At 42.1% G+C, this 27,559-nt stretch overlaps 1 protein-coding gene across 2 annotated transcripts in view; it reads right to left on the bottom strand.

Annotated features, from left to right (window-relative positions):
* Positions 1-1,294: 1,294 nt before the first annotated feature.
* Positions 1,295-27,559, bottom strand: part of stk39 (serine threonine kinase 39) — a 75,382-nt gene continuing 49,117 nt past the window's right edge. For both annotated transcript variants that reach the window (XM_062069841.1, XM_062069842.1), the window contains exons 14-18: positions 25,080-25,141; positions 7,804-7,856; positions 7,657-7,725; positions 7,504-7,568; positions 1,295-3,722 (exon numbers count right to left, since the gene is read on the bottom strand). In XM_062069841.1, coding sequence (XP_061925825.1) covers positions 3,648-3,722; positions 7,504-7,568; positions 7,657-7,725; positions 7,804-7,856; positions 25,080-25,141 — 324 coding nt within the window. In that variant the 3' untranslated portion in view covers positions 1,295-3,647. The remainder of the gene's footprint in view (positions 3,723-7,503; positions 7,569-7,656; positions 7,726-7,803; positions 7,857-25,079; positions 25,142-27,559) is intronic.

Here is a 27,559-nt window from a genome sequence, read left to right on the forward strand (position 1 = left end):
CTGGACTCTCACACTATTATGTTAGATCCACTATGGACTGGACTCTCACACTATTATGTTAGATCCACTATGGACTGGACTCTCACACTATTATGTTAGATCCACTATGGACTGGACTCTCACACTATTAACTAGATCCACTATGGACTGGACTCTCACACTATTATGTTAGATCCACTATGGACTGGACTCTCACACTATTATGTTAGATCCACTATGGACTGGACTCTCACACTATTAACTAGATCCACTATGGACTGGACTCTCACACTATTATGTTAGATCCACTATGGACTGGACTCTCACAATATTATGTTAGATCCACTATGGACTGGACTCTCACACTATTATGTTAGATCCACTATGGACTGGACTCTCACACTATTAACTAGATCCACTATGGACTGGACTCTCACACTATTATGTTAGATCCACTATGGACTGGACTCTCACACTATTAACTAGATCCACTATGGACTGGACTCTCACACTATTATGTTAGATCCACTATGGACTGGACTCTCACACTATTAACTAGATCCACTATGGACTGGACTCTCACACTATTATGTTAGATCCACTATGGACTGGACTCTCACACTATTAACTAGATCCACTATGGACTGGACTCTCACACTATTATGTTAGATCCACTATGGACTGGACTCTCACAATATTATGTTAGATCCACTATGGACTGGACTCTCACACTATTAACTAGTTCCACTATGGACTATACTCTCACAGTACAGGCCAAAAGTTTGGACACACCTTCTCCTCATTCAATGCGTTTGAGCTTCAAGAGGTAGTCACCTGAAATGGTTTTCACTTCACAGGTGTGCTTGAGGCTCATGGAGAGAATGCCAAGAGTGTGCAAAGCAGTAATCAGAGCAAAGAGTGGCTATTTTGAAGAACCTTGAATATAAAACATGTTTTCAGTTATTTCACCTTTTTTTGTTAAGTACATAACTCCACATGTGTTCATTCATAGTTTTGATGTGACAATCTACAATGTAAATAGTCATGAAAATAAAGAAATGAGAAGGTGTGTCCAAACTTTTGGCCTGTACTGTACATTATATATGTGCGCACACACACACACACACACACATTAAAAAGAAAACAATTTCACATCATTTACATTAAAAAAAAATCTATTTTGGAAATGTTTTAATCCATTTAGAATAGAAATAAATAAGAATTGTGATTAGGATCTAAATAGATTTGTGGATCCCTTTCAATAATACAATAGAGGATGAACTTATTTGAATGAATGAAGATCACAGCATTTTCTTAACAGCAATCCTTTTATTTGTTGCTCATATGACAAACCACTGGGTTACATGGGGCAGACATACACTTTATATTTAATAAAATAAAGAATTTCATTATTAGGTCAAATATTTAACAACATTTCGCTACCAGACTTGTGTGGTTTATCACTATTTCCATTGCACGTTTTAAGAATGATTTTATACAATCTGGAGCATTGTGTAGCAGGTCAGAGCAATGGAAATAGGAACGCAGAACAATGACATCATCACATATCTGTATGATGGGAAACAGGAAAGCAGGAAGTTGTCTACGAGGGCGAAGGCGTCTGCTTGTTGGCTGCAGACATCTCTGCCCAAAAGTGCAATAAAGTAAACATCTAATGTTGCTGCTGGACTAACGTGAGTCAACCACTAATCGCTAGCAGGCAGACCCAGTGACAATACTGTCTGAGGCACAGGTAGATGAGCAAGGCACCTTGAGCGTTTACAAGCATTAACAAACACTGTGGTGAGCAGTATGGAGGTCTCTTTTCATTCATGAAGTAACCTTCTTGTCCAAGTAGTATCAGGGCTGCACCTTCAAGACACAAAGGACTATGCTGCTGACAATAAAGTCATTGTGACTATGAGGCTGCTATTTTACAGTAAATAGCCTAACGATACATTGGTATTTACAACAATAAAGGAATACGTTGAGGAACAGTTACATATGTTGCAAGAAAGTAGCAAGGTTATAATGAATATTGTACAGAAATAAAGGTTGTAATTAGGCCTCTCAAAAATGAAGAGTTAACTCGTGCGATTAATCACAAAATATATTGTATTAATGGCAGATTAATCACAATGCTTCTTTAGCTTTGTTCCATGAAAGGCGATACAGGTTAAATAGTGGTCAATGCATCATTGATACCAAGTTTTCAGCAAATAAATGTTGTGCATTGAAGTCATTTAAATAATGTTCCTAAATAACATTCTGACAATAAAATTGCATTTATGTCCAAATACTGAGGTATTATTCAAGCTAATTTAAATTAAGCAATCATGTTTCTTCCCAATTTTTTAAATGTGATTAATCTGATTTGAAAAAATACTAATATTACGTAGAAACAATTTTATTTTGCAAGGAAAATATATTTTTATACTTAGGAGAAATAATATAAGGAAAACATTTATGAGTGCATGCAATATTTTGAGAAAGGAATAAAATAATATTACATTGCGAGAAGACAATGTCCTTATTTTACCAGAAATTGTGGCTCATATTAGTAGAAGAAGGAACTTTATTGGAAGTCAACATTTGCGCTTATCTGGTCCAACAAAGCAAGTCATGGGTGTTAAAAAAATAAAAATGAGTAGAAAAGTTGTACTTTTACCAGAACTGAGTAATACTGTGGTGTAACACGACAGGAAGACTTTTATCAAAATACCACAAGAATGAAATTGCAATATATGAAGTATAAAGGACGAGTGATATTGCAAGAAAAAAAGATGTCAACTTAAAAGAAAAACTTGCACAATTATGAGGAAAAGTTGGAAATATCTGCAGAGAAATACGTAAAACAATGAAATATTCTGAGAAACAAATAGTGATTTTCTTCATATTTCGACAGAATGACATACTGTCATAATGTGTATGAGAAATAATTATTGCACTATGACAACTAAGTTGCTTTTTCATGGGAAGTCCTCAGTTTACAAAAATAAAGTCATAATTTTATGCAAAAATGTAATAAAATATGTTATGAGAATAAAGCAACATTGCTTAAAAAGGAAAAAATCCAAATTTTACAACAATAAAGTTGTGTATTATTGCAAAAAAACAAGGTTAAAGTATTGTTAAAAAGTGTTTATTAATTTTGATATTCACTGGCTGAAGTTGTTTGTAATATTACAGAATTATTTTGCTACTTTTTTTCTCCTCCTTATTCTTAGAGTATTAAGACTTTATTGGCAGCAACTGATCATTTTTTCTTGTCCATGTCAGCCTGATACTCCTTTGTAGAATACAATTCTTTGTCTTTTTTGTGTCTCACATTTGACACGTGTGCTTTGCAGAGAAACTCAGCAGGTTTGTGGAGCGCCAGTCAAAGCTAATCAGGTTTTGGCAAAACTAAACAAAAAACTGCCCTCAATAAATAATGAAGAGCTTTGTGGAACACAGGCGACAACAGAAAAGGAATAAATAAAACATTCAAAGCTACATTTGAATCACCTTCTTTCACATCCTGAGTACATGTGGACTTCCTGGGCTTGATCCTGATCCCGGATGGTGAGCTGGCGGAGGAACACGGGAGGAGGGAGGAAGTGGTGCTTTTGTTCCTCTACCCTCAACTTGTAGGCCTTGTGTCACCCTCTGGAGGCACCAAGCCAACATCAGCTGAGGCTCAGCTGTGCAAAGCCGATCAGTTTCACCTCGTCTGGGAGCTCCGTGTCGTCACAGCAGGATGCCTGCCAGAAGAAAGTGGAGGTCAATAAAGGTCGATGGCAACAATCTCAAAAGTATCCAATTTTTCAGACTATAAGGCGCACTTAAAATCCTTTCATTTTCTCAAATATCGACAGTGCGCCTTATAACCCGGAGCGCCTAATGTACGGAATAATTCTGGTTGTGCTTACCGACCTCAAAGCTATTTTATTTGGTACATGGTGTAATGATAAGTGTGACCAGTAGATGGCAGTCATACATAAGAGATATGTGTAGACTGCAATATGACGGCAGTACACAACACCAAAACTTTAAATGTTCCATTGAAAATATAGAACAGGGGTGTCAAACTCAAATACAGATTGGGCCAAAATTTAAAACTGAACAAAGCCGCGGGCCAAGGTTGAACAAATTAACCTTTTAATAGGGACCCAAACAAGTTTTGCATTGAATATTGAACAAGCAAGGCTTATATAACTTTATAGTGCCATGCAAAATCGAGTTTCAAATAAGAATAATAATTTAAAAAAAAATATCAATGGCATATCAAATATAATTTAAATAAAAATTGAATGCCTCTTTTCTATTTGCAGCTTTCTGAGGTAAATATCAAAATAAACTTTTTCCACAGGCTAATAATACATTTGAAAATAAAATAACAATAATGAATGAATCAAACATTCAAGCCTTGAAGTAGCAAGAGAAAGTGCATGAATAAAACGTTAATTATTGCTCAGTTTGATTTGCTTTAACACTGAATATGGAACAAGCAACACTTATATAACTTAATAGTGCAAAATCAACTTTCAAAAAGTTGAGGTGGGCGGGGCGGGGTTTGGTGGTAGCGGGGGTGTTTATTGAAGAGTTAGTGCTGCAAGGGGTTCTGGGTATTTGTTCTGTTGTGTTACGGTGCGGATGTTCTCCCGAAATGTGTTTGTCATTCTTGTTTGGTGTGGGTTCACATGTGGCGCATATTTCTAACAGTGTTAAACTTGTTTATACGGCTACCCTCAATGTGACCTGTATGGCTGTTGATCAATTATGCCTTGTGTAAAAGCCGCATTTATTATGTGATTGGGCCGGCACGCTGTTTGTATGGAGGAAAAGTGACGTGGCAACAGAGTGTGGAGGACGCTAAAGGCAGTGCCTTAAAGGCACGCCCCCAATATTGTTGTCCGGGTGGAAATCGGGAGAAAGTCGGGAGAATTGTTGCCCCGGGAGATTTTCGGGAGGGGCACTGAAATTCGGGAGTCTCCTGGGAAAATGACAGTATTAGCGGTGAATGCGGTGTATAATACCGGCGGGCCAGCTCTAATGTTAATTTGATATTGCCTCAAGGGCCAAATTAAATTACACGGCGGGCCAGAGTTTGACACCCATGATATAGAACATTACACACGGCGCTCAAACATCTGTCAAAATGTTTTATTATGACTTTGAAGCCACACCGCTTGATGGATTGTCGGCCCATTACAGCTACCGTAGTCAGAGATACAAGTATTATGGTGTGTGTATAAGGTAAGACATATTATCTGGCGTTTTGTTTCACATTATTATGCAAAAGCAACTTTTCTTACCTTCTGGTACCTGCTGATCTGTATTTGCGATCTGCATAAATCCTGAAAATGTGCACGCGTCCGCCTTTGTCATCCGTGCCAACACAGTAGTGGATAATCTTCTTCAAGAACCAATTAAGTTTAGAAAAATCAAGTTTCCAGTCTACTGTGAAAGTTGTTAATGTCATAACTTCATTACATTTGAAAGAAGATACACTGTTTTTGGGCCACTTTAAGATCTTCAATACCGCTGTAAACATACAAACCATGCAAATAAATTGTGACCTGTGTCGCACGCACAAGAATTTGGACGGACACATTCAAAACAAGATAGCGTACACTTCACAACAGTCTTATTCCAAAGTTGAGGCAGCAGTGAGGGCTCAAAATAGAATTTCTGATTGAAGTCCTTGATCTCTAAATCAGCCCTCACTGAAACACTGAATGGCAGCATTAACTGCTCCCAGGTCCCAAATCTTGAGAGAAGATTCATTAGTGTTTTAAGAGAGTACCAGTAACCAAATACTTGATAAATAAATACCTCTCTGGCAAGAACTTTATCATTATTGTAAAAGGTCCAATTTGACCTACTACTGAATAGTTTGTACAAACCCCGTTTCCATATGAGTTGGGAAATTGTGTTAGATGTAAATATAAACGGAATACAATGATTTGCAAATCCTTTTCAACCCATATTCAGTTGAATGCACTACAAAGACAACATATTTGATGTTCAAACTCATAAACTTAATTTTTTTTTTGCAAATAATAATTAACTTAGAATTTCATGGCTGCAACACGTGCCAAACTGGTTGGGAAAGGGCATGTTCACCACTGTGTTACATGGCCTTTCCTTTTAACACTCAGTAAATGTTTGGGAACTGAGGAGACACATTTTTTAAGCTTCTCAGGCGAAATTCTTTCCCATTCTTGCTTGATGTACAGATTAAGTTGTTCAACAGTCCGCGGGTCTCCGTTGTGGTATTTTAGGCTTCATTATGCGCCACACATTTTCAATGGGAGACAGGTCTGGACTACAGGCAGGCCAGTCTAGTACCCGCACTCTTTTACTATGAAGCCACGTTGATGTAACACGTGGCTTGGCATTGTCTTGCTGAAATAAGCAGGGGCTTGGATGGCAACATATGTTGCTCCAAAACCTGAATGTACCTTTCAGCATTAATGGCGCCTTCACAGATGGGTAAGTTACCCATGCCTTGGGCACTAATACACCCCCATACCATCACAGATGGTGGCTTTTACACTTTGCGCCTATAACAATCCGGATGGTTCTTTTCCTCTTTGGTCCGGAGGACACGACGTCCACAGTTTCCAAAAATAATTTGAAATGTGGACTCGTCAGACCACAGAACACTTTTCCACTTTGTATCAGTCCATCTTAGATGAGCTCAGGCCCAGCGAATCCGACGGCGTTTCTGGGTGTTGTTGATAAACGGTTTTCGCCTTGCATAGGAGAGTTTTAACTTGCACTTACGGATGTAGCGACCAACTGTAGTTACTGACAGTGGGTTTCTGAAGTGTTCCTGAGCCCATGTGGTGATATCCTTTACACACTGATGTCGCTTGTTGATGCAGTACAGCCTGAGGGATCGAAGGTCACGGGCTTAGCTGCTTACGTGCAGTGATTTCTCCAGATTCTCTGAACCCTTTGATGATATTACGGACCGTAGATGGTGAAATCCCTAAATTCCTTGCAATAGCTGGTAGAGAAAGGTTTTTCTTAAACTGTTCAACAATTTGCTCACGCATTTGTTGACAAAGTGGTGACCCTCGCCCCATCCTTGTTTGTGAATGACTGAGCATTTCATGGAATCTACTTTTATACCCAATCATGGCACCCACCTGTTCCCAATTTGCCTGTTCACCTGTGGGATGTTCCAAATAAGTGTTTGATGAGCATTCCTCAACTTTATCAGTATTTATTGCCACCATTCCCAACTTCTTTGTCACGTGTTGCTGGCATCAAATTCTAAAGTTAATGATTATTTGCAAAAAAAAAAAGTATCAGTTTGAACATCAAATATGTTGTCTTTGTAGCATATTCAACTGAATATGGGTTGAAAATGATTTGCAAATCATTGTATTCCGTTTATATTTACATCTAACACAGTTTCCCAACTCATATGGAAACGGGGTTTGTAAAAGTATCTGGTAGTTTGATATGGTGACCAACAAGCGGTCTCTAGTCCCTCACAGGGTCTCAGCCATCAATCATCAGCAGACTCACCAGCTTAAAGGTCAATATTTTGTAGGTAGTTGGGTCATCTACAATCTTCTGAAGGTTAGCAGCCACTGGAATGTGGAAAGAAACAAAAGAACAAAAAAATGTCACTTCAAATATCCAAAGAAATGTGTCGGAAAGGAGAAGAAAAACCAATACCAGTTCCAACATCGAGTCCGTTGACAAGACCGGCGGAGAATAATTCTTGGGAAACACCATCAGCAGTGTCTTGTATTGGAATACAACATAATTCTTCTATTATTCAGTTAACGCAAACAGTAATAAACAAACCTGCTCAGCTCTCACCTCGTCCTGGAGTGAATTCAAAGCGAATGTCGTTCAGTTCCTTTTTGGAGTTCCTTAAAGAAGGAAAAAATGTCCACATGAATGAAGCTCAACTTTCCATAGCCAACATGTTGTATTGTACTTCTTTAAACAGGAAAATGTTGTTTTGTACTTCTTGTAACAGCAAACTAGTTGAGACTGAATAAACAGCACATCTGCTGTACTGCACTTTATTTTTGCCTCAATGTTTGTATAAAAACGATTAATCAGTAGTAAACTGGCCTTCCTAATGATCAATAATGGACTGATCAGTTATATTGCTTACCACTAGTTAAAATATTGACAATAAATGCATAGCTGGAAACAAACTGCATTCAAATATTGTTGACATATCATCATCATTGCTCATCTGACATTTACCGTCCGAGGAATGGAATAATTATTTTTAAATAAAAATTAGTACCTCTGTTTCAAATTTTTTAGCCAGTTTTAGTTTGAACAAGGGTTATAGCAGTGGTCACCAAACTACGGCCAGCGGTCAACATCTGGCCCGCCAGCATCTACAATCTGGCCTGTGGAAAGTCCCCAATTTATTTATTTATTTTAATATATACTGTATCTTTCTTATTATCATATTGTTTATCTGTTGTACACATTTACTTTACAAAAGAGAAGTGTGGGATAGTGGCCTTATTTGTATGAGACTTGTATTAAGGTTTGGATATATTAAGTGTTTGGTGCAGCTGGACCGAAACAGGAGGGGATAGAAAGAATAAGAACAGAGGGAGAAATTGTGGGGAAAGAGGGGGACAGGGGAACAACAGAAAAAAATTACACACACACACACACACGGCCAAATTGTTTAAACCCAATGTGGCCTCTTCGTCACAAATTGGGGACCCCTGCGTTATATTTGTACCTCAACTTAGAAGTGCCCCAGCCTAAGAGTGTCGCTCTGGACTTCCTCGCAAGCATCATCTTACAGCTAGAGATGGACATCACTTTGTTTTCCAAGCATGGTAAGGAAGAAAGTGAGGATGAAGGACAGGGCTCACAAGAACAAGTGGATGACGTCATAGAATTAAAGGCCTACTGAAATGATTTTTTTTTATTTCAACGGGGATAGCAGATCCATTCTATGTGTCATACTTGATCATTTCGCGATATTGCCATATTTTTGCTGAAAGGATTTAGTAGAGAACATCGACGATAAAGTTCGCAACTTTTGGTCGCTGATAAAAAAAAGCCTTGCCTGTACCGGAAGTAGCGTGACGTCGCAGGTTGAAAGGCTGCTCACATTTCCCCATTGTTTACACCAGCAGCGAGAGCGATTCGGGCCGAGAAAGCGACGATTACCCCATTAATTTGAGCCAGGATGAAAGATTTGTGGATGAGGAACGTAAGAGCGAAAGACTAGAGTGCAGTGCAGGACGCATCTTTTTTCGCTCTGACCGTAACTTAGGTACAAGCTGGCTCATTGGATTCCACACTCTCTCCTTTTTCTATTGTGGATCACGGATTTGTATTTTAAACCACCTCGGATACTATATCCTCTTGAAAATGAGAGTCGAGAACGCGAAATGGACATTCACAGTGACTTTTATCTCCACGACAATACATCGGCGAAGCACTTTAGCTACGGAGCTAACGTGATAACATCGTGCTTAACTGCAACTACGCCAGCTCTCATCTGCTCATCAACACCCGTGCTCACCTGCGTTCCAGCGATCGACGGCGCGACGAAGGACTTCACCCGATCATCGATGCAGTCGGCGGCCCGGAGACGGAGGAAGTCAAGGTGAGGATAGTGGCGCGCGTTGTAGCTTTCGACGACACCCCGGCCGCGAAGAAACATATATTTCCCCAAAGTTACGTACGTGACATGCACATAGCGACACGCACGTACGAGCAAGCGATCAAATGTTTGGAAGCCAAAGTTGTAGTCACGGTAGCGTGTCTGCTATCCAACTCAAAGTCCTCCTGGTTGTGTTGCTCTCAGCCAGCCGCTAATACACCAATCCCACCTACAGCTTTCTTCTCTGCAGTCTCCATTGTTAATTGAACAAATTGCAAAAGATTCACCAACACAGATGTCCAGAATACTGTGGAATTTTGCGATGAAAACAGATCTGTTTGTATTGGGATACAATGTGTCCGAATACTTCCGCTTCAACCATTGACGTCACGCGCAAACGTCATCATACCTAGACGTTTTCAACCGGAAGTTTCCCGGGAAAATTAAAATTGCACTTTAGAAGTTAACCCGGCCGTATTGGCATGTGTTGCAATGTTAAGATTTCATCATTGATATATAAACTATCAGACTGCGTGGTCGGTAGTAGTGGCTTTCAGTAGGCCTTTAAAAGAAATAAAGACATCAAAAACATGACAGATGCTGTACATTATTATTACATTACTTGATATTATACTTTATTGTTTTTATACAATAGTTCTTTTTAAAAGACATGCTACATGTTAAAAAGGTGTTGTTTTGGGGGGCCAAGCATCAATTAAATTGATTTCTATTCATTTTGATGGGAGACTGTGATCTGAGATACAACTGTTTTGATTTAAGAGCTCTGTCACAGAACCAATTAAGCTGTGCAGTTGAAGTACTTGTGTATTCCAAAACATCACTATGACTTGTATGGAGTTTAAACTCAATAATAACCAAGTCTGAATGATTTGTCAGTGATAGAAACATGCGTACAGTATGTACAGTATGTATATGCAAGTTGCAAGATGATAACAACTGACTTGTGTTAAACTCAAAATGTAACCACACCAATTCAGAAATTGTTTCATGCAAATTAATTTCTTGTCTGATGGAAAATGGCAATTGTAAATAATTTGTAACGTGTGAAAAAAATTACTTTCACATCTTAATTTGACATTTGTCAGCTGCTAATTCCACTCCCCCAAGATAACAAAAAATGCATGGAAATGCCACAACGTGATAAATTATTGAATCCATTCCGAGTTATCTCGTTGAGCTGGAATATTATGTAAGTCCTACATTTCTAGTCAAACGTCTGATGATGACATTCTTGTTGCCTTTGCAGATAAAGTAGTCTGAATGATATGCAAGCCAAACGACAAGAAGCCAATTCAACTCTCTTGATATTTGCCGTGACATGCTAATGAGATGAAACTCCTTCAACACTTCAGGATATTCAATTAGGTCGTTTAGCTGCCACAAATATAATCATTATCATGAATGCAGTCTTTTTTTTTAAGTATTTTGTACCAACTGTAGTTACATCATCATGTTAATAGTAACATTATCCCACTTCAAGCAGCAGTGAGCAACATTGTTAAGCTCCATCTTTTACAAAATGTACATTCAGGCAAAAGATGGATTTATAGTTGGCATTGTGCAGCTGGCTTACTTGATAAAAGTAGTTGGAAAAATGCTGTAGAAAAAAAAAAGTTTTTATATCTTCCTGCTGGGTTTTATACAGTACAATATCAAAAACAACTGAACTGTTTATGGAGTATAAATCTTTGTAATGCAATCAATTACTAAAGGATCATCTGCTAATCAAAAATGTAAAAATGAAATGCCTGCATAGAAATACTATTAAGCTAAGCTCCAACAGGTGTATTACATGAGCAGTGGTCCGATATTAGCCATGACCTGACTAGTGAGCACACAAGAAGCAGCTTTCTTGTAGGAGGAAGCGTTCAGATGTCGCTTTGACCAGCCTCACTTCTATCAGAGAGGCTACAGCAGACTTCCACCTGCCAAGCTGACATGCACCAACACCCCTGGAAAAAGACCCTTATTTTGTGAGTCTGAACAGCAAATATACCGTATTTAATAATAAAGGTCGATGGAGTCAGCAACAATCTCAAAAGTACTGTATTTTCCAGTAAATTCATTACATTATAATAAAGATAGATGTATGGAAAAATATGTTTCATAAAGTAATTTTTTTTTTTAACAGTATGTTTCACTTACTAAATGAAAACATCAACGTTACAGTTAATACATCAAAAAGAAGAAAGATGAAGTATCTAGTATTCAACCTGTTGCTTTTCCTCCACTTTAGATAATATAAAATACATTAAACAGATCCATCAATCACAGAGGTAGCATACAGTATATAATCAATATTGGTTTAAGAAAACACATTTAACAAATACATGTTGGTATTTGTTAAAATTACATGTTAACCTTTGTAAAACGGATCGGAGGAAATGTATGTTTTAATATTTTGGTTTTGCTTAGGACATGCACGGATAATTAAAACATTTTCCTTCATGTTAATGTGCTGTAATATATAATACAAATATAATGTGCACCTCAATGTACATGAATGTACTATTTTGATGTGTGTTGCATAGGATGAAGTCACCTTAATGTAAGTAAAAACACAGCTGGAACTTCCGCAATTGTTCCATACCTCATGTTGAAAATAAAAATGGCATTGTCTACTCTATGGAAAAAATGAGACAAAATTCAAACCTCTACAAACCATTAACACTCTCATGCCATCCATCCATCCATCCATCCATTGTCTACCGCTTGTCCCTCTCAGGGTAGCGGGGGTGCTGGAGCCTATCCCAGCTGCATTCAGGCGGAAGGCGGGGTACACCCTGAATTGATGAACGTGGAACCCAACTTAAACAAGTTGAAAAACTTAATCGGGTGTTACCATTTAGTGGTCAATTGTACAGAATATGTCCTAGGGTGTGAGCTGAGATAGGCACCAGCACCCCCCGCGACCCCAAAAGGGACAAGCGGTAGAAAATGGGATGGATGGATGTACTGTACTGTGTAAACTGTACAGTTTCATATCACGTATTCTCTTCCTTTGCAATCTACTAATAAAAGTTTCAATCAATCAATCAAAACACCCTGGACAAGTCGCCACCTCATCACAGGGCCAACACAGATGGATAACATTCACACACTAGGGACCATTTAGTGTTGTCAATCAACCTATCCCCAGGAGCATGTCTGTGGAGGTGGGAGGGGCCTATCCCCAGGTGCATGTCTTTGGAAGTGGGAGGGGCCTATCCCCAGGTGCATGTCTTTGGAGGTGAGAGGGGAATATCCCCGGGTGCATGTCTTTGGAGGTGAGAATGGCTTATCCCCAGGTGCATGTCTTTGGAGGTGGGAGGGGCCTATCCCCAGGTGCATGTCTTTGGAGGTGGGAGGGGCCTATCCCCAGGTGTATGTCTTTGGAGGTGGGAGGGGCCTATTCCCAGGTGCATGTCTTTGGAGGTGGGAGGGGCCTATCCCCAGGTGCATGTCTTTGGAGGTGAGAGGGGAATATCCCCGGGTGCATGTCTTTGGAGGTGAGAATGGCTTATCCCCAGGTGCATGTCTTTGGAGGTGGGAGGGGCCTATCCCCAGGTGCATGTCTTTGGAGGTGGGAGGGGCCTATCCCCAGGTGTATGTCTTTGGAGGTGGGAGGGGCCTATCCCCAGGTGCATGTCTTTGGAGGTGGGAGGGGCCTATCCCCAGGCGCATGTCTTTGGAGGTGGGAGGGGCCTATCATCAGGTGCATGTCTTTAAAGGTGGGAGGGGCCTATCCCCAGGTGCATGTCTTTGGAAGTGGGAGGGGCCTATCCCCAGGTGCATGTCTTTGGAGGTGGGAGGGGCCTATCCCCAGGTGCATGTCTTTGAAGGTGGGAGGGGCCTATCCCCAGGTGCATGTCTTTGGAAGTGGGAGGGGCCTATCCCCAGGTGCATGTCTGCATGTCTTTGGAGGTGGGAGGAAGCCGGAGTACCCGAAGTGAACCCACACAGTCACAGGGAGAACATGCAAACTCCACACAGAAAGAATCCAGGACTTTCTTACTATGAGGCACATGCACTAACCCCTGTTTCACCGTGCTGCCTAACACTCTTACAATGCATTTTTAATTTTATAATGAATACTTTATACTATTTAAAGCGGCTAACATCAGTCTGGTGACAAAATAAAGGCTCCTTTGAGTGGCTACATATTATCTTACTGTTGCTGCCCTCAGTCAAGCAGAAGAAGCGGGCGAGAGAACTCGCAGGCATACAGACACAGTAACGTTAGACATTCAAATTGAGATTAAAGGCCTACTGAAACCCACTACTACCGACCACGCAGTCTGATAGTTTATATATCAATGATGAAATCTTAACATTATAACACATGCCAATACGGCCGGGTTAACTTATAAAGTGACATTTTAAATTTGCCGCTAAACTTCCGGTTCGAAACGCCTCTGAGGATGACGTATGCGCGTGACGTAGCCCGGCGAACACGGGTATGCCTTCCACATTGAAGCCGATACGAAAAAGCTCTGTTTTCATTTCATAATTCCACAGTATTCTGGACATCTGTGTTCGTGAATCTGTTTCAATCATGTTCATTGCATTATGGAGAAGGAATCCGAGCAAGCAAAGAAGAAAGTTGTCGGTGCGAAATGGACGTATTTTTCGAACGTAGTCAGCCACAACAGTACACAGCCGGCGCTTCTTTGTTTACATTCCCGAAAGATGCAGTCAAGATGGAAGAACTCGGATAACAGAGACTCTAACCAGGAGGACTTTTGATTTGGATACACAGACGCCTGTAGAGAACTGGGACAACACAGACTCTTACCAGGATTACTTTGATTTGGATGACAAAGACGCAGACGTGCTACTGTGAGTATGCAGCTTTGGCTTTTTTTTGCGTATGTACGTAACTTTTTTAAAATATATAAGCTTTATGAACCTTGGGTTAGGTGAACGGTCTTTTGGGCTGAGTGATTGTGTGTGTTGATCATGTGTTTGAATTGTATTGGCGTGTTCTATGGAGCTAGGAGCTAGCAGAGGAGCTAGGAGCTAGCATAACACGTACCGTACCGTACGTGCGCGTCACGTACGCAACTTTTTAAAAATATATAAGCTTTATGAACCTTGGGTTAGGTGAACGGTCTTTTGGGCTGAGTGATTGTGTGTGTTGATCAGGTGTTTGAATTGTATTGGCGTGTTCTATGGAGCTAGGAGCTAGCAGAGGAGCTAGGAGCTAGCATAACAAACACGCAGGTGTTATTATGCAGGATTAATTTGTGGCATATTAAATATAAGCCTGGTTGTGTTGTGGCTAATAGAGTATATATATGTCTTGTGTTTATTTACTGTTGTAGTCATTCCCAGCTGAATATCAGGTACCGTGAGTATGCAGCCTTGGCTGCTAAACATTCGATAACTTGACCGTATGTGCGCGTCACGTACGTAACTTTTTAAAAATATATAAGCTTTATGAACCTTGGGTTAGGTAAACGGTCTTTTGGGCTGAGTGATTGTGTGTGTTGATCAGGTGTTTGAATTGTATTGGCGTGTTCTATGGAGCTAGGAGCTAGCAGAGGAGCTAGGAGCTAGCATAACAAACACGCAGGTGTTTTTATGCAGGATTAATTTGTGGCATATTAAATATAAGCCTGGTTGTGTTGTGGCTAATAGAGTATATATATGTCTTGTGTTTATTTACTGTTGTAGTCATTCCCAGCTGAATATCAGGTCACCCCCGGCTCTCACAGCATCTTCCCTATCTGAATAGCTTCAACTCCCCACTAGTCCTTCACTTGCACTTTACTCATCCACAAATCTTTCATCCTCGCTCAAATTAATGGGGAAATTGTCGCTTTCTCGGTCCGAATCTCTCTCACTTCATGCGGCCATCATTGTAAACAATAGGGAACTTTGCGTATATGTTCAACTGACTACGTCACGCTACTTCCGGTAGGTGCAAGCCTTTTTTTTATCAGATACCAAAAGTTGCAATCTTTATCGTCGTTGTTCTATACTAAATCCTTTCAGCAAAAATATGGCAATATCGCGAAATGATCAAGTATGACACATAGAATAGATCTGCTATCCCCGTTTAAATAAAAAAAATTCATTTCAGTAGGCCTTTAACACGATTAAACATAACACTAAATATGATTGGAACTAATTACTTACAAGTAACACAATAATTTGACACTACATCCATTTCTTGTAGGTTTGGTGGCTAGGTGTCCTCATACTTTTGTCCAAATGGTGTGTATGACGCCGGCTCAAATTAATCTTTAATTTGATTTTAGACTTTCCTTCAAATTAGATCAGCATAATGCATGAGTAGACTGCCAACTTGGGTTAGTCTACTCTACAGTTACACACATTTTTGACCTGATTCAACAAAAGAGGACACACATGCAGAAAGAAAAATAAGCAGACAACATAACACCAACCATTTGTAATGCTAGTATTACATTGTGTTGTTGAGTATACACATAAAGCAGACATGACGTGTGCAGGTGTGTGTGAGGACACACTAAAAAGATCATTGATCTCTCACACGTTACTAGGAAACATATCCCTCACACTTTACTAGGAAACATATCTCTCACACGTTACTAGGAAACATATCTCTCACACGTTACTAGGAAACATCTCTCTCACACGTTGCTAGGAAACATATCTCTCACACGTTACTAGGAAACATCTCTCTCACACGTTACTAGGAAACATATCTCTCACACGTTACTAGGAAACACGTCTCTCACACGTTACTAGGAAACATCTCTCTCACACGTTACTAGGAAACATATCTCTCACACGTTACTAGGAAACATATCTCTCACACGTTACTAGGAAACATATCTCTCACACGTTACTAGGAAACATATCTCTCACACGTTGCTAGGAAACATATCTCTCACACGTTACTAGGAAACATCTCTCTCACACGTAACTAGGAAACACGTCTCTCACACGTTACTAGGAAACATATCTCTCACACGTTACTAGGAAACATATCTCTCACACGTTACTAGGAAGCATATCTCTCACACGTTACCAATGTTGGGTTGGTTACTGAAAACCAGTAACTAGTTACAGTTACTAGTTAGTTACTTTATTTCAAAAGTAACTCAGTTACTAACTCAGTTACTTACACCAAAAAGTAATGTGTTATTGTGAAAAGTAACTACTTAGTTACTTCTTTTTTTTTTTTTTAAAGCTCCCATTAATGCCCTTTTAGCCTTCATTTCAGTACTGTTATTGCACTGGAGAATAATACAATCTGTTGATCAACTTGACATCACTGAACTCTGCTAAGCAATGTGGTCTACATACAACACACAAAGACAAAGATATGTTTCAAAGGGCTAATTTATTTCAGGCCAGAACAAATTGACAAAACTATTCTAAAAAGCTGCAACATAACAAACATAAGTAACAAACAGCATACTAACAACATAGCTGTAAACCAAGGAAGGCACACACTACATACACAAAGCCTAACCAGGCATTTTATTTCCTCAAGGAATTCTGAAAAAAAATCATATCTGAAGCCCAGAACACTCTACACATTTCCCCAGTTTTCGTTTAGAGCAGACCTGGGCATTCTGCGGCCCGCGGGCCACATCCGGCCCTTTGTGAGTCCCTGTCCGGCCCGCGTGAGGCCAATCATAAATTACAAAATAAATTTTAAAAAGTATCTATGTCGAGTGTACAATACAACGGTGCTGCTTTTGTTTTGAAAAGCGTTACTTGTATTACTTCTGTGTGGACGTATGCGCGTGTGTGATTGTGAGTGAATGTGAACAGCTGCAATCACAAATTACAAAATAAAGTTGAAAAAACATCTATGTCGTGCGCGCAATACAACTGTGCTGCTTTTATTTTGCAAAGTGTTATTTATGGGCGTTTGTCCGGGTGTAACCTGTGAGTGAAGGTGCACAGCGACAAGTGATGCACGGTTTACACCCGAGACGCTAAAAAGAGAAAAGTTGATGACGAATGGCGTGTTTTCAACAAGACATGGACTGCCAAGCAACGTTCCCTCTAAGGTGCGCGCCTGCGCAATTGCGCACTGCCCAAGCGTCCTCTGCGCACAGCAAATATATCCCGCGCACCAAATTAGACTCAATCAAATCCCATCTGAATTCTAAACAAAATAAACACATTTATTCTGTGTAATTTTGCAATGCAACTTTGGGTGACAGTGACAACAAGCGGCCCTAACGGTGTTCGTCAACACCGTTCAATTATTGTAACGTCTATCGAGATGCTTCGAGGCCAGGAATTATATCGATCAATATATTATGCAAAACTGTTTATATTCGGCCATAACCACACCAAAAACATGAGAAAAACACCTCTATCTCGAAAAACTAGTCATTTTCTGCCGTACAAACCAGGCCAAAACCAACTTGTCATCTGTCACCAACACGCATACCACTAAGCCACTGGTGTGTTTATGGCCACACAAAAAGTCGGAAAACTAAACACCACACAAAGTTACACTATGACTCCTCAGTCATACGTGTGCTTATTTTACTGTCATTTATTATTAATGTTAATTTATTTATATTAATCATGGAATGCTGTTACTAGAGAAAGTTACAGGAATGCACACTTCATCCTATGCTTACATTTCATTGTGCAACATGAGGATGTTTAAGGGGAACTAAATGTGATCTCTGAAATGGGTACAAATGATTCCCAAAGCAGTGCTTTTGGTATAAAGTTAAGTTAGGTTAAATGAAAGTATTATTATTATTATTAATTATTGTTATTATTTATCTTACGGTATATATCAACAATAATATTGAGCAAAATTTAATTGAAATATTGTCGATGTGGCCCTCCAGCAGTGCTCGGGTTGCTCATGCGGCCCCCGGTAAAAATTAATTGCCCACCCCTGGTTTAGAGAAAAGGAAAGATTGGCCTGGCCCACTAGGTTTCCTCTTTATGTTTGTGAACGTTATAGTCTATACATTTAGAGTGATGTGATAATCAAACACTTTAGAAGTCTAGAATGAAAGAGTATCCATCCATCCATCCATCTTCTTCCGCTTATCCGAGGTCGGGTCGCGGGGGCAGCAGCCTAAGCAGGGAAACCCAGACTTCCCTCTCCCCAGCCACTTCGTCCAGCTCCACCCGGGGGATCCAGAGGCATTCCCAGGCCAGCCGGGAGACATAGTCTTCCCAACGTGTCCTGGGTCTTCCCCGTGGCCTCCCTAGGGAGGCGTTCTGGTGGCATCCTGACCAGATGCCCGAACCACCTCATCTGGCTCCTCTCGATGTGGAGGAGCAGCGGCTTTACTTTGAGCTCCCCCCGGATGGCAGAGCTTCTCACCCTATCTCTAAGGGAGAGCCCCGCCACCCAGCGGAGGAAACTCATTTCGGCCGCTTGTACCCGTGATCTTGTCCTTTCGGTCATAACCCAAAGCTCATGACCATAGGTGAGGATGGGAACGTAGATTGACCGGTAAATTGAGAGCTTCGCCTACCGGCTCAGCTCCTTCTTCACCACAACGGATCGATACAGCGTCCGCATTACTGAAGACGCCGCACCGATCCGCCTGTCGATCTCACGATCCACTCTTCCCTCACTCGTAAACAAGACTCCGAGGTACTTGAACTCCTCCACTTGGGGCAGGGTTTCCTCCGCAACCCGGAGATGGCACTCCACCCTTTTCCGGGCGAGAACCATGGACTCGGACTTGGAGGTGCTGATTCTCATCCCAGTCGCTTCACACTCAGCTGCGAACCGATCCATCGAGAGCTGAAGATCCTGGCCAGATGAAGCCATCAGGACCACATCATCTGCATAAAGCAGAGACCTAATCCTGCAGCCACCAAACCAGATCCCCTCAACGCCTTGACTGCGCCTAGAAATTCTGTCCATAAAAGTTATGAACAGAATCAGTGACAAAGGGCAGCCTTGGCGGAGTCTAACCCTCACTGGAAACGTGTCCGACTTACTGCCGGCAATGCGGACCAAGCTCTGACACTGATCGTACAGGGAGCGGACCGCCACAATCAGACAGTCCGATACCCCATACTCTCTGAGCACCCCCCACAGGACTTCCCGAGGGACACGGTCGAATGCCTTCTCCAAGTCCACAAAACACATGCAGACTGGTTGGGCAAACTCCCATGCACCCTCAAGGACCCTGCCGAGAGTATAGAGCTGGTCCACAGTTCCACGACCAGGACGAAAACCACACTGTTCCTCCTGAATCCGAGGTTCGACTATCCGGTGTAGCCTCCTCTCCAGCACACCTGAATAGACCTTACCGGGAAGGCTGTGGAGTCTGATCCCACGATAGTTAGAACACACCCTCCGCGTCCCCTTCTTAAAGAGAGGAACCACCACCCCGGTCTGCCAATCCAGAGGTACCGCCCCCAATGTCCGCGCGATGCTGCAGAGTCTTGTCAACCAAGACAGCCCCACAGCATCCAGAGCCTTAAGGAACTCCGGGCGGATCTCATCCACCCCTGGGGCCTTGCCACCGAGGAGCTTTTTAACTACCTCAGCAACCTCAGCCCCAGAAATAGGAGAGCCCACCACAGATTCCCCAGGCACTGCTTCCTCATAGGAAGACGTGTTGGTGGGATTGAGGAGGTCTTCGAAGTATTCCCTCCACCGATCCACAACATCCGCAGTCGAGGTCACCGCTTGGCCTGTCGGTACCTGTCCGCTGCCTCAGGAGTCCTATGAGCCAAAAGAACCCGATAGGACTCCTTTCTTTCAGCTTGACGGCATCCCTCACCGCCGGTGTCCACCAACGGGTTCTAGGATTACCGCCACGACAGGCACCAACTACCTTGCGGCCACAGCTCCAATCAGCCGCCTCGACAATAGAGGCGCGGAACATGGTCCATTCGGACTCAATGTCCAGCACCTCCCTCGTGACATGTTCAAAGTTCTTCCGGACGTGGGAATTGAAACTCTCTCTGACAGGAGACTCTGCCAGACGTTCCCCGCAAACACTCACAATGCGTTTGGGCCTGCCAGGTCTGTCCGGCATCCTCCCCCACCATCGCAGCCAACTCACCACCAGGTGGTGATCGGTAGAAAGCTCCGCCCCTCTCTTCACCCGAGTGTCCAAAACATGAGGCCGCAAATCCGACGACACAACTACAAAGTCGATCATGGAACTGCGGCCCAGGGTGTCCTGGTGCCAAGTGCACATATGGACACCCTTATGTTTGAACATGGTGTTCGTTATGGACAATCTGTGACGGGCACAAAAGTCCAATAACAAAACAGCACTCGGGTTCAGATCCGAACAGCCATTCTTCCCAATCACGCCTCTCCAGGTTTCACTGTCGCAGCCAACATGAGCGTTGAAGTCCCCCAGTAGAACGAGGGAATCACCCGGGGGTGATTCCCTCGTTCTACTGGGGGACACCGGGTTGAACTCCAACATGCAGGCTCTGAGCCGGGGGGCAACAAGAATTGCCACCCCAGCCCGTCGCCTCTAACTGCGTGGAAGAGAGTCCAGCCCCTCTCGAGAGAACTGGTTCCAGAGCCCTTGCTGTGCGTCGAAGTGAGTCCGACTATCAATCAATCAATCAATGTTTATTTATATAGCCCTAAATCACAAGTGTCTCAAAGGGCTGCACAAGCCACAACGACATCCTCGGTACAGAGCCCACATACGGGCAAGGAAAAACTCACCCCAGTGGGACGTCGGTGAATGACTATGAGAAACCTTGGAGAGGACCGCATATGTGGGTAACCCCCTCCCCCTCTAGGGGAGACCGAAAGCAATGGATGTCGAGTGGGTCTGACATAATATTGTGAAAGTCCAGTCCACAGTGGATCCAACACATCAGCGAGAGTCCAGTCCATAGTGGGGCCAGCAGGAAACCGTCCCGAGCGGAGACGGGTCAGCAGCGCAGAGATGTCCCCAACCGATGCACAGGCTAGTGGTCCACCCTGGGTCCCGACTCTGGACAACCGGAACTTCTCCACCTCGCGCACTAGCTCAGGCTCCTTCCCCCCCAGCGAGGTGATGTTCCACGTCCCAAGAGCTAGCTTCTGTAGCCGAGGATCGGACCGCCAAGTGCCCTGCCTTCGGCTTCCGCCCAGCTCACATTGCACCCGACCTCTATGACCCCTGCTATGGGTGGTGAGCCCATTGGAGGGGGAACCCACGTTGCCTCTTCGGGCTGTGCCCCGCCGGGCCCCATGGGGACAGGCCCGGCCACCAGGCGCTCGCCATCGTGCCCCACCTCCGGGCCTGGCTCCAGAGGGGGGCCCCGGTGACCCGCGTACGGGCGAGGGAAATCTGGTTCCATAGTTTTTATTTTTCATTGAGGTCTTCGAGCTGCTCTTTGTCTGATCCCTCACCTAGGACCAGTTTGTCTTGGGAGACCCTACCAGGGGGCATAAAGCCATAGCTCCTAGGATCATTGGGACACGCAAACTCCTCTACCACGGTAAGGTGGCAGCCCAGAGAGGAGTGAATTGTGTACCTTTAGTGCTGAATGATGAGCAGAGGCAGAGTTTGGAGTGTTTTATTTAGCTTGCTTTCCATGTTTATGTACTCACTGTCCACTGTGTCCAGGTACGTGGAAAATGTTTTCCGTGCCATTTGCTGTTTGACGCCGGTATCATGCTAATTAGCTGCCTGAAAGCGGGCGACTCCACTGTAGAAATAGCCTGGATGTCTTCTAGCACACACGCTGCAATGGCTCTATCCATATTGTCCTGGCTAGCAGTCCCTCCGTTAAAATCCTTAAATGGTGGTGGTGGAGGTGAAGTGGCATCGGAGTCTGTGTTTCTCTTTACTAGCTTCGTCGAAGCATGTTGCTTTTGTAGCTGTTTCAGAAGATTTGAATTGCTGTTTTGGGCTGTAGATAGGATCTTTGATCCAAGACACAACTTACATTGAACTAAAATACTATTTTCTTTGTGCTCGACAAAAGAAAATAGTGAGAATATCGCCATGTTAAGAAACTCGACTACGATTTCCGCAATGATGTCGTGTTAGTAAACACTAGGGGTGCAACGGATCAAAAAACTCACGGTTTGGATCGTTTCTCGGATCAGAGTCACGGATCGGATAATTTTTCGGATCAGCAAAAAAAACCAAAAAGACAAGACAAATAAACAGAAATGTTGTCTTTTTGTTTAGTAACAAAATTATTAAATTAAAATATATAAAATCAATTTAAAGTGCACAAAGCATAATATCTTCTTTTTAACATAATTAAAGAAAAACAGCGCAACATAAAAAGGCATTTCTCCTTTCTTTAAACTTGGACGAATCCATCCATTTTCCATCCATTTTCTACCGCTTATTCCCTTCGGGGTCGCGGGGGGCGCTGGAGCCTATCTCAGCTACAATCGGGCGGGTACACCCTGGACAAGTTGCCACCTCATCACAGGGCCAACACAGATAGACAGACAACATTCACACTCACATTCACACACTAGGGCCAATTTAGTTTTTGCCAATCAACCTATCCCCAGGTAAATGTCTTTGGAGGTGGGAGGAAGCCGGAGTACCTGGAGAGAACCCACGCAGTCACGGGGAGAACATGCAAACTCCACACATAAAGATCCCGAGGCCGGGATTGAACTCACGACTACTCAGGACCTTCGTATTGTGAGGCAGATGCACTAACCCCTCTGCCACCGTGCTGCCCTTGGACGAATGACCATTAAATAAAAAAAACTTAAAAGTGCAACATAAGAAGGCACATCATCTTCCTTGAAACATAGGTAGTGAAATAAAGCCTGACATCTGGAGTGATGCTGCTGTCTTCCACACTTGGAGTCATGGATTGTAGAATCCTTGTTTTCAGTGGCAGGATTATTGACACAGATAGTGAAGTTTCAGTGCTCAGCAGAGATGTAACAGTTTTGAGGGGTTTAAGCACCATCATCAGACAGGGTGATGATGTCTTTGACATTTGTCTTAAGGGTCTTGTGGGTCAAAGCAGAGTATATAGCTGCCTGCTGCTCCAACATATCATAAATGGAGTTCCACCTTGTCGGGACATCATGTATGAGCTTATGAGTAGGCAGCTTTAGCATTTCTTGCTTTGTATCAAGCACATGAGCAGCTGTTGTGCTTCGGTGGAAGTAGGAAACCTCCTTCTTGATCCTCCCAAGGAGGCGCTCCATCCTATTGACTGAGATGCCCTTCTGTGATGCCAAATTCACTACATGTGCAAAGCACCTATCTGTGGTCCCAGTCCTGCCTCATTCACTGCATTTATTTGATGTTTGGCATTATCACTTGTGACTGGGATATATTTATCTTCCATTCCTGCACTGCTTGTGTCAGTACCTGCGCAAGGTGACTCTCGTAGAGGGGGCGTGTCTTCTCATCTCCCAGTCTGCTGTGATGAAGTGAGCGCTTATAAAGTTAGTTAAATTAAAGTACCAATGATTGTCACACACACACTAGATGTGGCGAAATTATTCTCTGCATTTGACCCATCACCCTTGACCACCCTCTGGGAGGTGAGGGGAGCAGTGAGCAGCAGCGGTGGCCGCGCCCGGGAATCATTTTTGGTGATTTAACCCCCAATTCCAACCCTTGATGCTGAGTGCCAATCAGGGAGTTAATGGGTCCGATTTTTATGGTCTTTGGTATGACTCGGCCGGGGTTTGAACTCACAACCTACCGATCTCAGGGCGGACACTCGTCACAGTTACACACATTTTTGACCTGATTCAACAAAAGAGGACACACATGCAGAAAGAAAAATAAGCAGACAACATAACACCAACCATTTGTAATGCTAGTATTACATTGTGTTGTTGAGTATACACATAAAGCAGACATGACGTGTGCAGGTGTGTGTGAGGACACAATAAAAAGATCATTGATCTCTCACACGTTACTAGGAAACATATCTCTCACACTTTACTAGGAAACATATCTCTCACACGTTACTAGGAAACATATCTCTCACACGTTACTAGGAAACATGTCTCTCACACGTTACTAGGAAACATATCTCTCACACGTTACTAGGAAACATATCTCTCACACGTTACTAGGAAACATATCTCTCACACGTTACTAGGAAACATATTTCTCACACGTTACTGGGAAACATATCTCTCACACGTTACTAGGAAACATATCTCTCACACGTTACTAGGAAACATCTCTCACACGTTACTAGGAAACATATCTCTCACACGTTACTAGGAAACATATCTCTCACACGTTACTAGGAAACGTATCTCTCACACGTTCCTGGGAAACATCTCTCTCACACGTTACTAGGAAACATATCTCTCACACGTTACTAGGAAACATATCTCTCACACGTTACTAGGAAACATCTCTCACACGTTACTAGGAAACATATCTCTCACACGTTACTAGGAAACATATCTCTCACACGTTACTGGGAAACATATGTCTCACACGTTACTAGGAAACATATCTCTCACACGTTACTAGGAAACATATCTCTCACACGTTACTATTAAACATATCTCTCACACGTTACTAGGAAACATATCTCTCACACGTTACTAGGAAACATGGCGCAGATGAGAAATAATCGCTCTCACCTTAGTCGCAGAACCATGTTCACAGCGCCTTGACTGTATGAACGATCCCCAAATGGCTCCACCTGCAGAAAACATGAGTGATTCTGAGTTTATACGTACAATAACCAAGCACATGTAGAGTATAGCTGCAATGAATTGCCTTTAAAACATGAATAGTGTTTTGTTACTAAGTTACTCCACAACTCTGAAACTATGCTGTCCAACTGGTCACCAGAAGTCCTCTACCCAGCACATCATAGCAGCTCCACCGGCTCTCCGTCCAAAAATAAAAACAATCCTCCTTACTTTTAAGGCTATCCATGGTCTCGCCCAATCATCTTTCTGACCTGCTCCAGATTGTCATAACCTGCCAAACTGCAAAAGATCCTCGTTGAGTCTTCAACAGGAACTGACCTCTGCAATGTTGACTCAAACCCTCTCCACTCATAACACACATTGTATTTATTAGCTATTTAGTTTAGCTCACGTTTGCAATTCTACCTGCCATTCTATGTTTCTTATACTCTATGAACTGATTTTCTTATCTTTGTGTGTTCTTGGTTAATTATATTATTAATGTTTCTTTTATCATGTTGGAGTTTTCCTGATTGTGATCACAGCTACATGAGAGTTTGCAGGCATCTTTGAACTTCTCTTGGTCCGGTCCGAGGCATAGATTTGATGTGATAGAAGAGCTGTTAGCCTCAAGCCAGCTGTTGCCGAGCAACCAGAAGCCACAAGGAGATGGAGCGACAAGAGTTTGCAGCAGTTTTTAAGTGTTTGTGACCACACAGACTGATCTCAGTTGACAGGCTGACAAGTCCAGTTGATCTCTAATTGGCGCAAGGTGCCATTTTGTTGAACTCTACAAGTTAAAAGTGCCGCAAGTCACTAAAGAGGCAACCCCCGTTAGCGGGCTGGTAATGCAATGATGACAAAAGCCAAACTAAAATCTCAAAGCCCGACACTTTCGGTCTCATTTGGATTAAATGAGTGTCTGTAAACTAGACTGACCATACGTCCTCTTTTCCCCGGACATGTCCTCTTTTGCGGGGCTATCCGTGCGGGGTTTCTTAAATGCCTCAAATGTCCGATATTTTGACTTAGGGTTGCGTGTATTTTCAGTGTACGTCCAGGGTTAAGAAGGGGTTAAAAACAAAACAAATTGTGAAGGTGTGCGCACGCAGCAACATTCGTGAGGGAGGGGCAGGGACAGAGAGCGAGACAGTTGAGAAACAGACAGGACACAAGAGAGAAGCCGAAACGTAAATGCAACTTTACGGATGATTTGCGTGAAAACTATCTTTGTTTTCGTCCTGGCCGTGACACATGGAAAGCAGAATGCACTGTGTGCAAAGCAGCAACGTATATATCTGTGGCAAATAAAGGGGCCAACGATCTACAAGCCCATATCGACACTACAAAGCACAAAACAGCTGTGCAGGGCGAGAGCTCGTCTGCTGTTTTTTGTTTAAATTTAATTAACTTGTTTTGAGGCATTATTTATGTTTAGATTATATACAAGAGGTTATTTTGAATATTTCTACCTCTGCACTTTTTTCCAAAACTGTGAATGTTACAGAATATAAGTGTGACTTATTTTGTCATACTGTCAACCAGTGTTGGCGTTAACGCACTTTTTGTGTCTTTTTAACATATTGAAATCAGAAAGGACGCAGATTTTTTTTTACCATTTGCGGCCCACAGCTAATGTTTTAAAGGCCCACGGCAAATTCTAAAAATACTATTAAAATAAACAAAAACATAACAAAAGTGAAATAAAAAAGCTTAAAGGTGAAATGTAATTTAGAAAAAGTTGCAATGTTGACTAATAAAACAAAGCTGTTTTTTTTTCTCTTTCAAACGGTCATTGGTCAAAACATAATATTGAATCAAAATCAATGTTATTATGAATTATTGACCTATCAAAGGTTCCAACTACTTCACATCAAATATTCCACTTTGAAAAATATTTTTGGTGGAAGATTTTGCATATTTTGTGTGTTTGCCAATTTAAAACATAGTTTTGATTGACAAAAAAGGGCGGAAAACAAACAAAAAAACAACATAAAAAAACTAAAACATTTTGAAATGAGGAATAAATCTGAAGTTGATGTAGACTCCAGAGATTTAAGTGTTAAATATAAAATGTATATATGCCCTGGCACACGATTATCATTTCATGACCGAAGCAAAACACTTTTTACACGTTTATACTGAAATAAATACACCTACAACTTATTAAATAAAAACATAGAAAAAACTACCAGCAGCGGTAACGTTTAGATCCATGAAGGAAAGAAGAAAGTGAATGAATGTTTATAACTGAATACATTTACATATGCATACACATTATTTTTTTTAATGAATTAAGTAACGTTTATGACAACCTTTTTCCAAAACACAATATAGAATGTGAGATATAACAGGGGGCAGCACGGTGGAACAGGGGTTAGTGCATGTGCCTCACAATACAAAGGTCCTGAGTAGTCCCGGGTTCA

The sequence above is a fragment of the Entelurus aequoreus genome, linkage group LG14 (assembly GCF_033978785.1).
Source record: "Entelurus aequoreus isolate RoL-2023_Sb linkage group LG14, RoL_Eaeq_v1.1, whole genome shotgun sequence".
Lineage (NCBI taxonomy): Eukaryota > Metazoa > Chordata > Actinopteri > Syngnathiformes > Syngnathidae > Entelurus > Entelurus aequoreus.